At 39.1% G+C, this 14,424-nt stretch overlaps 1 protein-coding gene across 1 annotated transcript; it reads right to left on the bottom strand.

The window, feature by feature from the left end:
• Positions 1-828: 828 nt before the first annotated feature.
• LOC143864222 (protein ALTERED PHOSPHATE STARVATION RESPONSE 1-like) lies at positions 829-11,394 on the bottom strand. The gene is made up of 4 exons (XM_077375114.1): positions 10,376-11,394; positions 7,764-7,981; positions 2,128-2,351; positions 829-2,026 (listed from the first exon to the last, which is right to left on the bottom strand). Exons 1-4 carry the CDS (start codon positions 11,280-11,282, stop codon positions 1,186-1,188), a joined length of 2,190 nt encoding a protein of 729 aa, XP_077231229.1. The 5' UTR covers positions 11,283-11,394; the 3' UTR covers positions 829-1,185.
• Between the last annotated feature and the right edge of the window lie 3,030 nt (positions 11,395-14,424).

The raw sequence follows: 14,424 nt of genomic DNA, 5'->3' as shown, positions 1-14,424 counted from the left end.
GATTTTTTGGAATTTTAAATTCCACAGTTTGGTTTCACCCCCTATGAAACCCATAAATTTCAATGCCTGTTTCTCTTGTAACTCTCGTCTCAAATCCTGCTATGCTTCTTGTCTTTTGATTTTTGCCAAGTAGATAAAGAGCCGTTAAGTTGATTTTGGCCAAGATAGAGTCAGAACTCAGAAGAACCACGTATGGAAAAATATCTCTTATTGGGAAAGTTGTTGATTCTACAACCAGTCTCTTGTAAATTAAAAAGGATGATTACTGCAAGGTGGGGTAGACCTTGGAGTGTTAAAGCAGGTTTTCTTCTTCCGAGACGGGAATTTGATCCAAGGGAGGCTGTGTGGACAGAGCCATGAATTTGATCTAAGAGGCGCCAAAGCAACGAATCCAACCGTGTCAATTGGATCTGAATTCCCGGTATGGCAAACCCGTGTGGTACCTCAACATAGGTGTCTGCTAAGGTCCTCCGGTGCAAGTGCAAAGCCGGCCTTGAAGGTACTAACAGTACCTCACTAAAGTGACTACACTAACTGATTTTCTATAGCGCCGATCATCAGTCCTCACTCCTCACAGATAGTCCTCACTCCTCACCCTGCATCACTAAAGTTCAGGCCACTTTGGTAAAGGATGTGTACAATTTTGCACATATAACCAGTATTTATTTTACGGTTTTCCCTTCATTTTGGTATGTAAAGCATGGTTAATTTTACATCAGCTGATATGATCACACACTAGAAGCAAAGTCAAATTAGAAACACCTTATTTAGAAGGAGCTCCTCAAGAACTAACAGACAGGAGCACTTCTTCCAATGGAAACCTATCATTAAGGATCCTGCAAATCTAAATCACTCCATTTTCTGCAAATTTTTTCTATTCAACATCAAACAAATACTTACAACAGGTATTACCCACATGAATACACAGCTTTTGGCATTCTAATTTTTGGCCAAGAAAAAGTTTAAAGATTAGGACATGTTTAAAGGGTCTACAAAATCGCGGGCAAACATAAATATCTATCTACTGATGATGATAAAACAATCAGTTGCTGGAGTGTCTCAATTGACTGCTACATCGGCAACCATTTCTTCAGTCACCACCTAATATACAAATTTGCTCCCTCTCAAGACCAGCTAGGGAGTATAAGTCAGTCTTTGATCTTCCACACTTTCACTTTCTCGATTTCAACTGCTACCCACTTCAGAGCCCTCTATGGGAGATGGGTTCCCACTCTCATCCACCCCCTTTGATTTCTCACTATATGTCACAAGTTCACTATACATGTTTAAAGAAGCCTTAGAAAACTCTGTCAATGATTCGAAAACAGACGACAACCCCGTCTGAAATCCATTTAACATAACTCGTTGTGTCTCCTGCATGCAATTGTGATACTTGGCTTTCTCACTCTCCAACCTATTCCTAAACATGTCTAATAAGTCCTTCCTCCCAGCCAAGTACTCGACCCCTTGCCTTACATCTGGCTCAGATTTAAGTTCCGAAAGCTTAGACTCTAGTACCCTATTCTCTGTTCTCTGAAATGCAAGAACCCGTCTGTCTAGTTCTTTTGCAAGGCTATCAACCTTCTTCTTTTGTTGTTGCTCTTCTCCTTGCTGAACCCATAAAGTCCTGATATCTTTACTAAAACTTTTTATGGAATAAGCAACTGCATTATCGGGTAACTTTCCAAGCGAGTTTAACCAGTCATGGCATATGACAACCAATGGAGGTGCACCGACCCTGTATGGAAGAATCGACGACCTATCCCGCGAATAGAATTCAACTTCTGGGACAATGAACTTTGATAACCAGCCACTGAGAGCTTCAACATATGACTTCTGTGCTGCAATGTAGTTGTTAAAGCATGTACGCCAGTTCTGAAGTTCAGCCTCAAGTTGAATTATAGCATGCCGATGTGAGTCATCGGAGAACCATCCATAAGAATTGCATGTAAATGTTTTCACTTCAAACATTATCTGATTTTGGGTTTCATGTGATTCTAGCATTACCTTCCATATTTTCACAAGGCTGCACAATAAAAAAAGAAAAAAAAAAAGGATAAACCCAAAGTTTTAAAGTTACATTGTAGAGTTCTCAGGCATCCCTATTAGAGAGCACTTACTGCTTACCCTTTTAGGAGCTCAATGATCTGTGGCTGCAATTCTTCATCTCTTAGATTCTGAATTCTTTTTGATATCGACTCTGCTGTTCGTATGGCAACCCATATTCTTGTATACAAGTCTTTTACTGCAGCCCTAGTTTTGTCTACAGTACGGGAATCGTCTCCTCTGGCATCCTGGTTTCTAAGCTGAGAGCATTTTCGTTCGTACGCCCGCCGTGTGCGATCTCCAGCCTAGAAGGAGAATGGAACATATCAAACAGGAATATAAACAAGTAGTTACCATGACACTTCCTGTGCTACGGTAATATGAATGCTAATCTTGAAGATGGGACCAACCTTCATGAAAAACAGAAAAAGAGACTATGATAATGGGGTCCATTAGAAATGCTTTAGGGTTTTTTCTTTATGTCAGATGTCACAATTAACATCACCAACCATGCACATTAGTGTTTTTATTTTTGTAAGTTCTAATTGAGATGATAATAGAATTTGGGCTTTGTTTGTTGAGGGTGCACATGTTAGAGTTTTATGTGTTAGTAGGAGAAGTTTCTAGAAATCATGGAGACGTCTATATATTGTAAGTCATAGGGCATTGAAAGGCATGTTTATGAATGAATGAAAATACTTTATGCTACTTTGCAAAGATTGTGGATGTGATGTCTACAGATCTTGGTGTGATGCCTTGAGAAAACCATTGGGGTGATTCATTTAGTCTCGTTAGTTACCATGACATTTCCCTGATTGGAAGCAGCACTGAGAGAGACAATTTCCACTTCCTAGTTGATCCATAAACGGATTTAAAAAGAATAATAACTAGGAGTTACTCTATGATAATGGGGTCCATTAGAAGTGCTTTAGGTTTTTTTCTTTACGTCAGATGTCACTGTTAACATCACCAACCATGCACATTAGTGTTTTTATTTTTGTAAGTTCTAATTGAGATGATTATAGAATTTGGGCTTTGTATGTTGAGGGTGCACATGTTAGAGTTTTATGTGTTACTAGGAAAAGTTTCTAGAAATCATGGAGAGGTCTATATATTGTAAGTCATAGGGCATTCAAAGGCATGTTTATGAATGAATGAAAATACTTCATGCTACTTTGCAAAGATTGTGGATGTGATGTCTACAGATCTTAGTGTGATGCCTTGAGAAAACCATTGGGGTGATTCCTTTAGTCTTGTTAGTTACCATGACATTTCCCTGATTGGAAGCAACACTGAGAGACACAATTTCCACTTCCTAGTTGATCCATAAAAGGATTTAAAAAGAATAATAACTAGGAGTTACTTGGTCATATGCTCCATTAGAGAACACTCCCCAATTGGTCAACTTAGCCAGAGAGATTTTGCTTATTTACGAATGTGCCAAGGCAATAAGAAGGCCAATCTTGAAGATAAGACCAACCTTCACAAAAAACAGAAAAAAAATGCTAACTATGATAATGGGGTCCATTAGAAGTGTTTTAGGATTTTTCTTTTCTTTTGTAGGGGTATAATTGTCTTTGATTTTGTAGGGGTATATTGCTTATATTAGAATTTTTAATTTTAATATAATCCGGATTGGTTAGTAGTCTGTTTTCGTTAGGGTTTACTATTCATGTCAGTCACGTGTCACTATTTACGTCACTATTCATGCACATAATAGTGCTTTTATTTTTGTAAGTTGAGGGTCCACATGTTTGTATGAGAAGTTTCTAGAAATGTTTCTAGAAATCATGGAGAGGTCTATATATTGTAAGCCATAGGGCATTGAAAGGCATGCTTATGAATGAGTGAAAATACTCTTTACTACTTTGCAAAAATTGTGGATGTGATGTATACATATCCTGGTGTGATGCCTTCAGAAAACCACCGGGGTGATCCCTCTAATCTTGTTGGTGTGATCGTCTTGTTGATGTGACTGCAACACAAGTACCTCTCAAGGTGTGGCTTTAATTCCATTGCTGCGATGCCTAGGGTTTGCTGGCGTGATTCTAGCATAAATATAAATATCACCTTTCTTATCCTTCTTGTTTTGCCACCAATCAATTCCTCCACAGTTACCCTTAGCCTATATCAGACGTAAGATTTCCCCTTCGAACCCTTCAACTCAGCCTAAATTCCAATCCGACTTAAGCCCAACCATAGCATCAATTAAATAGACTTTTGTAGAACCTTCCCCTATTTGTCCCGCATCAACGTCAAAATCTTCTACTAACATGTCTTAAGATAAAAATTAGGAATCGGTGGATCATACTTTTATTAAACGTAAGATGGCTAGAAGAATTTAGTGTGCTGTCCTTAAAAGGTTTCAGGCCATGTGAACTTTTCCTCTGCTGAATTGGTGATATATTGGACGGATAGAGACAATGTTTCAAACTGCGGATGGGGTCAAAACACGGCCGAATAAAATCCTAGTCGACTCGGCAAGACGCGGTCGAGCACTCAGTTGACACAGTCAAAACTCGGGAGAGTCAAAGGAGTTTTGATTGACTCTGTAGGGCAAAACGCGGAACGTGGCAGCAGAACAAGGACAAGGGAAAAGGTAGTCGACTCGGGGGAGTCCACGATGACATGGGGGAGTTTTAAAACTATGGATGGAGTTATGTGCACTTTGGATATAAAGGTAGAGAGACATGGTATATGAATCCGCTTGCTGTGATACGGACTGCTTGGCTTTGAAGACAAAGTGAACCATTTAATACGATTATGCTTGGAATTGTGATTCTATTGGTTTGTTGGTCCCTTGTAAGAAAGCATTTTGCGAGCTAACTTCTAACGAATGTTATAGGAATTGGAAGGAAATGACTGAGAGGAGGACAGTGAAGTGGAAGAAAATGGATAGATGGCTTGCTGTGATACGGACTGCTTGGCTTTGAAGACAAAGTGAACCATTTAATACGATTATGCTTGGAATTGTGATTCTATTGGTTTGTTGGTCCCTTGTAAGAAAGCATTTTGCGAGCTAACTTCTAACGAATGTTATAGGAATTGGAAGGAAATCACTGAGAGGAGGACAGTGAAGTGGAAGAAAATGGATAGATGGCTTGCTCTACCTTCTCAAGTGATTAAGCTACATTTTAATGTGGTTCTTTGGGGAAGCTGGGTCCACCAGGAATTGTCGTAGTGGAGATTGGAGTTGTGCTTACAGATGATAATTGAGAGACTATCTTAGTTCATCAGGGCCTGATTGGCATCCAAGATTCAAATGAGGCTGAGGGTAGACCACTGCTACATTGATTCGGAAATCCAAAAGGGGGCTAGGGGGCTTTGGGTGGAGGAAGACTCAATGAATGAGATTGGTTAGGCTGCTCAGAGGAATGTTAAGTAATGGCGATTGGTTCATCTAATCAATGAAATATTGGGTGGACATATAGTTGGTGATGTTTCTTTCCTTTTTTTTTTTTGTTCCTAGGGTAACTAATAATTTGGTGGATGCTCTAGACAAAAGGGGAGCAACCAGGGATGTTTTATGTGGGGCATGCGCTGCCCTAATGTTATCTCTATTTATTCTAAATAAAGTTTATATTCTGAATAAAGTTTGTTAGGAAAAAAAGTTTGAGAAGATCCATGTATAGAGATAACAGTGGTTCTTATATCATAGAATAAGAGGGCACAAGGAGAAGTAATGGAGGGTGAATTAACCTTTAAAACACCGCAGTTGGAACAGAAACTTTCATACGATATAAGAAAAACATCAGTCATCCACATTCACCAATAGCAACTAATACCAAATGCTCTGCCACTAATAATACAGACAATATGCACAACAGAATGCAGTGCTCGTGGGTTTTGGCCAAGGTTATTGAGGGAAATTGATTGAAATTCTCATGAACTGGCAAGAGTGATGATAACTGTCTCCACCTTTCGGATGGGGCAAAAAAAATGCCTTAATGACAAGTTGGATATTAGGAAGGTTAAGAACTGTAATCTGTCACTAGTAGTTAAATGGGTATGGATTATGGAATGGCAATCAGGACACTGGCATTCAAGGATAGACCATTTTTTCTTTTTTTGAAAGATTACATTCCTCCATAAAAACTGACCCCTTCTCACTTAATCCCAAAGGAACGGTAACAAAGAGGCGGATGTGATTAGGGACAAACTTCAGTAGGTGCAGTGAACAAGATACAACTAACATAGGCCACAACTGATAGAAGCGTAATGTTTATCCTATACTCTTCAGAGTTTTTATGCGGTGACCACATGCACATGCAAGTAACTAAAACAAAATTGCAGTGAGATCCATATTATTTGAGGACCCAAACCACTGATTTGTCGGGCCCTGATTTAAACCGGCTGTGCTTCGAAAATCATCTCCATAGGATGATTGTAATCCTCCAATCTGTAGAGGGTTCTATAATGTGCTGTCTCTCTAAGGATTGGATGGTTAGGATCATCAAGTCACTCTTCTAGATACTCCTAAACAAAATTCAGGCTATATGATACTAGTAAGCTAGCATTTAAGCAAACACAACTTGATGAGGTCTTGTTTTCCACTTAAGTCTCCTTTTGATGGCTTGATTCTAGAAAATATGTCTTCGCAAAAAAAACCTAGAAAATATCTCTTAATATAGAAGTCATTAAAGAAACAATGCCCTCAGCAATAATAGCCTAAACTTACATTCAAGACCAGGTGATTCCCTAGTTTACCACGTGTTCAACAGAATCAAAGTTTTAAATTTTGGTTTTAGCCTTCATGGAAATCGGAATATTTCGGTTCCAATACAAATTTAGGCCGAAATCTTGTAAAATTCCGTGGAAATATTTCGGTTTAGCTTAAATTTTGGTCGAAATCTTGTAAAATTCGGTGAAAATGTTCCGGTGGAAATCCTGTACATTTCGGTGGAAATCTTGTAAAGAGGTTGTACCCCTCGTGAAAACGAAATTTCGGAATTTTGAAATTTTGGCAAAATTTCAAAATTCCGCAGCGAAAGCTTATAAATTTCTGATTCAATGTCAATTTCATTTCGGCTTCAACTGAAACCGACACATTTCAGCCGAAATTTTAAACCATGAACAGAATTAACCTCAACGTGAAACTAGAAGAGGACCTGTACAACAAGCTATTACACCATCGTCGTTATTATGGTGGTTGAAGAACAGACCCCTCCATACCCAACTAGGACACAGTAAGAGGAATGTCTAAGTGTAATCTGATACAGCATTTTTTTTTATGGGTAATCTGATACAACTTTCCTATCAAAGAAGGGGATAAACATAATTTGTTCGTTGTACGACTTTCAATTTCTTATGTGGTATCTAAAAACTCAATTTTTTTTCGTGTTTTAATAATTGCACAAACTCAGCTTGTCTTTCTTTTATAATTGGCTTCTGAGAGCTTTTTGGAAAGTGTAATAACCTTTGACAGCTGTTTAAATAATAAAAGATAAGATGCCTTAGTGTAGTGCAAATATCAAAACATGATTGTGCTGATATCATTTCCCTTCCTTAATTCACTGGGTCATGTTTCCCTTGTCTATTGTGGTTGAGATGAAAATAAAGGAAGACTGAAATATGATGCCATGACTGTAAATCCATTTGAGAGAACACTTCCTAAAGTGGCAGATACCAAATCTTAAAGAAGCGGTGAAATAGTATTATGCTGCAAAACAAAACATTAAGTTGGAGATTTGAATGCGAAGAGAATGCATTAGATTTACCTTTACTTCATCATAAAGCTTCTTCTCCCAAGCATACAACCTGCCTAGTGTCGATGAATGGCTCCCTGATTCCATGCCACCGCAGTCATCAAATAGTTCATTCTTATATTCTGACCATGTAGCCTCTTTGGAGCTGGAAGCAAGATGACTCTTATAGGATGAAGACTGAGAAGTAGACCGATGCCACGTGATAGCATGAATGAGTTTTGATGAGTTCTCTGCATTGAAAAAGTCAGAGGATACTTTAGACTATCAGAGAGCCTCTAGTTGTCATTCTTATAAAAATGTAGAATGCTCATAATACATTAATGTGCAACAAGAGAAGATAATGCCCTGTTCGAGAATTGATTTTGAGTCCAAATATAATCAGTTTTGGACTCCAAATCGATTCTCAAAATCCAAAATGAAAAGGGCCTAAAATGTGTCATCTATATGGCAAAAAGAACAATCCAAAATGAAATAAGATGCAAGCTCTGAATAGGCAGACGGCATAGGCAGCACCTGAAGATAATTTCTTTAAAAGAATTGTCTAACATTATTACGGGTGATTTAAAACCTATCAAAAAAATTATCAATGACCAGTATTTCACTAGATATATCAATTACTTCCTTTAATGATATTAACTGCTGGTCACAGTTCATCTCAAACTTCTGCAAGACGGACTAATTTCAGCAAGTACTCAACTAGTATTTAAAAACTACTTTGGACAGAACTCGGCGACTTGGGCAAGTCAATGATTGGCACGCTCAAGGTAGTAATTGATTAACTCGAGCGAGTTGAGATAGTAATTGATTGATTTGGTAGGGCAATACTTGGACTCGGATAATAAATCTGCCAAGGTAGAAGTCAAAGATTGATGCGGAGAGTCTTTAAATAATCTTTAGAACTTAATTAGAACAAGAGTACCCAATTCTCATCCTTTGATTGTTTATCGTCAAATTATCAGTAGGAACTATTCAACTGATATCGAAGATCTGGATTATCATTTAAAACTAACCCACGATGCTTACTAGTTACATTTGTTAGATGTCATCTGGTATGCAGATCCGCTCCGAATTCACCAAACCCAGCTCAATATTCAAATATAAATAGACTCACTAATCACCGTTCATCTCAAAGTTCTGCAACACACTTATTTCAGCAAGTAATTTTTTTTTTTTTGGGTGTGTTTGTGTGAATGGTAGCAAGTAGTGAGAACCAATGTTTAAAAAGTTGGGCTCAGATAGAACTCGGCCAAGGTAAAAATGAGTCAACTGAGACTAGTCAATGATTGACATACTCAACTTTTCATTAACTCGGGCAAGTCAAAGGAGCAATTGATTGATTTCGTATAACACTAATTGGACTCGGCAGCCAAGGTGAAAGGGAGTCGACTCAGGCGAGTCAGATCAGCTCCGAATTCACCAAACCCAGCTGAATATTCAAATATGACTAGACTCACTCATCACAAGTGAGGAAGCTTCAGACCAAATTAGATGTACATAACTAGTTATGATGAAGCAAAGCAGATAATGCAGTGAAAATATTAAAGGCAAAAATTGAAATAAACGGAAAATCATGATAAAACCGAAAGGAATCCTTCTATTTTCATGCAAACCATATGAAAAGTAACAAAGTTATTTTATCTAGCTTTCCATAAACACCCCTAAAAAGACAGGTACTAAAGCAGAAAATGCATCTAATGCGGCCAAAATAATTAAACAAATAATCAACAAGCAAATTGTAGAACCCCAAAACAAAAAACAAAATAAATAAATAGAAAAGCCCCACATTCATATCAACCAAACTGCCTGGGTATGAACCATGAACTATGTAAATTTCAAGCTGATAAAAAGAAAATACATCTAATGCAGATAAAAATGAAATAAATAAAAACCCATCTTTGATATCATCCAAACCTACCATGTATGAACTACAAACTCTGTAAGCTTTGGCAGAAAAAGAAAGAAAAGGGAGGGGGGAGGGAAGAAAAAAAGAAGAACCCACCTTTTATTTCCTCCCAACCAGATTGCAGATGAACTATATTAGAACAGATAACTATATTGGCCCACAGATAAACCACCCATGATATCATCCAAACTCAACTGCTCATGAACTAATGAAGCCAAGCAAGAAAGGAAGAAAACCAGATTGCAGGTGAACTCTATTAACCAAAACAACTAAATATATAATAAAACCCACCTTTTATTTCTTCCCAACCAGATTGCAGATGAAATCTATTAGCCAAAACAACTAAATGAATAATCAAAATAGAATCTGAAGAAACCCACAAAAAAAAAAAAAAAAAAAAAAAAAAAAAAAAAAAAAACCCACCCATGATATCATCCAAACCCAACTGCTTACTAACTAATAAACCCAGGAAAAAAAAAGAAGCAAGAAAGCAAGAAAACCCACCTTTTATTTCCTCCAAACCACAGTGAAAGTGAACTCTACTAGCCCAAACAACTAAATAAATAAGCAAAATGGAATTTGAAGAAACCCACCCAAGATTTTTTTTAATAAAAGGTGACTTTATTGATAAAACCCACCCATGATATCATCCAAACCCAACTGCTTATTAGCTAATGAACCCATAAAAAAGAAAAGTAAGCAAGAAAGTATGAAAACCCACCTTTTATTTCCTCCAAACCAGACTGAAAGTTTACTCTATTAGCCTCAAGCATCCTTGAAACATCCTTCCCTGAATGATAAGCCCTTATAAAATGATCTTCCACATCCTTCAAAGCATCCAACAACTCCCTCTCCCTCACAGGAGTATCTATCACAGTCAGCCCCTTCTGTTCCCTCCCACTCACATTACCCCCATTACCACCCCCCACTTTTACTACCTCCACCCCCTCATTATTCCCCATCACCACCACCTCTCCCTCTCCTTTCTCCTCTTCTTCTCCCTCATCCCTCTCTTCTTCCAATTCAGGAATCCCTTCCTTTTCCCTCACCGCCCTCAAATCCTCATCCCAACTCGGACCCCAACTCGGACCCAAACCCGGACCCATAGTTAAAACCCCATTAAATGGATTAAAAAAATCCCACCCAAATTCACTCCTCGGCGGCGAGGGCGGCACTGGCATGCCGGAAAAATAATACCCATAAACCCCATTTCCTCCATCTCCCTCTCTCTCAGGGTCCGAACATGGGTCCGAACCAGAGTCCGACTCAGAGTCCGAATCTGATTCACAGACAACAGCTTCTTGGGTTGTGGTGGATTCTGATGGAGTGTGACGTAGTAATGCAGGTGGGTCCGATACTGGGTCCGATAAGACTTCAATACAAGGGTTTGTGTGAGACATAGAAGAAGAACAAGGAGGAGGAAGGGTTATAAAAAATGGAGAAGAACGGCGAGCTACAAAAAGCCTAATAGCTGAGGCAACTGAGTTAAGAGAGTACATATATTTGCAGTGAGAATCAGCCAAAGCATATCTACGTTCTACTGCTGATCTTAAGAGGCGTTTTCTTTCTCTACAGAGAGAGACTACTTGGTCTTCTTGTTCTAGCTTAGAGGCAACACAACCCCCCATTAGAGCTACTATTTTTAGCAGAGGTTTTAGTAGGGTTTAGAGTAAGAAGTAAGAAGAAGGAGAGAATGAGAGAGAGCTTTTTTTGGGCTTTGGAGTTGTCGTTGTGTGGGTATTTGATAATATAATAATGGGAAAGAGGGTTTTGTTGGATTGTTGTTCCCATGGTCCTTGTAAGAGGATTTAGTGGGGTTTAATGGTCTGTTATTTGTTTAGGTAATAATTGTCCTTGGCTTTAGTTATAAAGACGATTGGGCCCTTCATTCTAGTGAGGTCATGTGTTATACAATCTAGTGGGGCCATGTTGTGGATTGTCAACCATCCGATCGAGTGCTTAGGATTATTTGATTGGTGTGATTTCGCCAATTTTAAGCTGTACTTTAGTTGTACAATGAGGCATGGCCCCACCTTTGATTGATTTGGATGATTGGATATGCGGTGGCCCTACATTGGATACTCAATGACCCAAAAATCGTGCGGACCAGATAGTACTAATATGCATTTTTGGCCGTCGGATGTGAAGGGTTAAAAACTATGTACATGACAGTAGTTCTACAATGGATGGAAAAAACACATATTAATGGATACTAGGTTGACAGCGACTAGGCATACAATCACAACGGGATCAATGCTATCTATCAATGTTTGAATTACCAATGGGCATGCATGTGGGTAGGGCTGCAACTCGAGCCGGGTAAAACCCGACCCGCATTGACCCGATCCGCATTGACCCGACCCGAAAATAGACTGGGTCGGGTTCAGGTTTCATGGGTTTCGGGTCGAGCCGGGTTCAGCATTCAAAAGCCCGCATGAATCTCGGGTCGAGCCGGGGTTGAAGGGGCCCGACCCAACCCGACCCGAGTTACATAAGTTATAGTATGTACATTTTTTTCTATTGTTAGTTATAAGTTAAAGGGATAATTACATTTACACCCCCTCTAGTTTCTGACACATCCACTTCCACCCCTATAGTTTAAAACGTGACAAATACACTCTTGTAGTTTCAATTTGTTTAAGGTAGGCCCCCTTAGCTGAAGGTTCGTCTATAGATTGAAGGGTTAGGATGATCCGATGGAGCTGATTTTTTTGGCACACCCTAACTATGTCAGGACCCATCAAATGAACGCTTTGGATCATCCAAACAATGTGGGCCCACATTATTTGGATGATTTTTTGGTAGTGTTTGGATTCAGGTAGGGGCCCACATTATTTGGATGATCCAAAGCGTTCATTTGATGGGTCCTGACATAGATAGGGGTGTGCCCAAAAAATCAGCTCCATCGGATCATCCTAACCCTTCAATCTATGAACAAACCTTCAGTTGAGGGGGCAAACCTTAAACAAATTGAAACTACAGGGGTGTATTTGTCACGTTTTAAACTATAGGAGTGGAAGTGGATGTGTCAGAAACTAGAGGGGGTGTAAATGTAATTATCCCAAAGTTAAAAGTGAAAACCCACGCACCCACTGTTACTGTATGTGAGTGTAATTTCTGCTTCTATGAGTTGAGTTGATTCAAGTGTTTGATTCAGCATTGTTTGATTGTAATTACAACATTGTTTGATTACAGCATTGTTTGATTCAAGTGTGATGTGAGTGTAATTACATCATTGTTTGATTCAAGTGTAATGTGAGTGTAATTTCTGCTTCTATGAGTTGAGTTGCCTTGCCAAACAAGAATTTTCCTTAAAAATTTGCGTCGACGTGAAAAAACCCGACCCGACCTGAACCGACCCGAGATTTATCATGGGTAGGGCCGGGTTTGGGAATCGTGGGTTTTCCGAAAAAAAAACCCGACCCGGCCCGACCCGAGATATTTCTCGGGTAGGGTTGGGTTCTCCAAAACCCGACCCGCCCGACCCGAGTTGCAGCCCTACATGTGGGTCAAGACTATTGATCTTACAAAACATTTTTGGTTGCAGGTAAAATTACCTCGTAGAGTAGGGGTGAATTAAAACTAAAGTAGTCAAAATGAAGGAGACAAGCCAAGAGTTTCCTCGTAGAGTATTGATAAGTAGTTTTCGGTTGCCAACCTTGTAAAGTAGTGGTGGTGGTTGTCATTGAGATAAGTTAAAGAATAGAGAGAGGGAAAAAGCACCAATCCCACAAGTCCACTAGGTGGTTATTTGCTAATAGTTTGCTAGTATGTCGCATCACCAGACAAGAAGTAGACAAGTCAAGTAGTCTACCTATACTTTGAAACTCTTCTTGCAACCAAACAAAGTTTGTAATGATGTGGCAGCCAAAAACCACACAAAACACTTACAGAACGAGAGGGATAGGACAGTGATAAATCGACCTCCATATATGTTAAATCGACTCCCCATGTGTCTTTCTCTAGAGGGATATTGTTTAACCAAAGAGACCATTAGAAGATGCACACATGATCTTGGTCTCATGTCGATCGAACGTTCCATGCGTATGTAGGGATACATATGGCTATCAACGGATCCAATTCAAATTGAATCCATCAATGTCTAGTTCACAATCCATTGCCAATCATACCATAATCATCAAACCCTAATCAAAGAATTCCTCAAATCTTTCTTTGGGTGTCCTAGTCACGATCCATTTTGAATCAGACCATCCATCCGATTATTGACTATCAATTTGTACAAAATCAAGAATGTTAATACCCTATAAATGTTTTCATGAGAGCTTTAGAGAACAAAGCGGCAAAATGCCTTTCTGTGATGGTCCCTCGCAAATCCTAAACGAGTATTCTTTTGTACCCCTCTTTTTAGGTTAGGAGTGCTGCCTCGTATGAATTAAATGAATAAAGACAAATTCATCTTTGAGGTGGCTCTTCTCTCTTGAAAAGGAGGGGCCACAAAAAGGCTTCATGCGAAATTGCAAGAGAGAACAACCACCTCTTATGAAAGAGGATTAGAGGAATGCTAAAGGGCGACCTTGCAAAATTCACTCTCAAGTGGGCCTGTTGGGCCCACTTCACCAAAGTTCATTTATTGTTCAAGTACTTCTACATTTCTCCCGTGCTATTATAAATGCACTTGGTGACATGGATCCACCGGGGTCACCCTTGTGGCTGGATTTTGCAAGGGCACCCTTCAGTTTAGCATTGGTGTATAAAAAAATGCCCATTATGTTTAGCTTGTATATAAAAAAGGATTTGCCAGGAACCATC

This window comes from Tasmannia lanceolata, unplaced genomic scaffold (genome assembly GCF_043159265.1).
Source record: "Tasmannia lanceolata isolate RefF3 unplaced genomic scaffold, GAP_Taslan_0.1 ptg000048l, whole genome shotgun sequence".
Classification (NCBI taxonomy): domain Eukaryota; kingdom Viridiplantae; phylum Streptophyta; class Magnoliopsida; order Canellales; family Winteraceae; genus Tasmannia; species Tasmannia lanceolata.
This window is presented reverse-complemented; position numbering and strand designations above follow the sequence as displayed.

Excerpts from the sequence above, each read along its gene's own strand:
- LOC143864222 (XM_077375114.1), bottom strand. The coding sequence starts at position 11,282 with ATGGGGGGTTGTGTTGCCTCTAAGCTAGAACAAGAAGACCAAGTAGTC. Across the intron at positions 7,982-10,375 it reads TGGTTTGGAGGAAATAAAAG|AGAACTCATCAAAACTCATT; the intron begins GTGGGTTTTCAT and ends TTTTCAATGCAG. Across the intron at positions 2,027-2,127 it reads ATCATTGAGCTCCTAAAAGG|CCTTGTGAAAATATGGAAGG; the intron begins GTAAGCAGTAAG and ends TTTATTGTGCAG.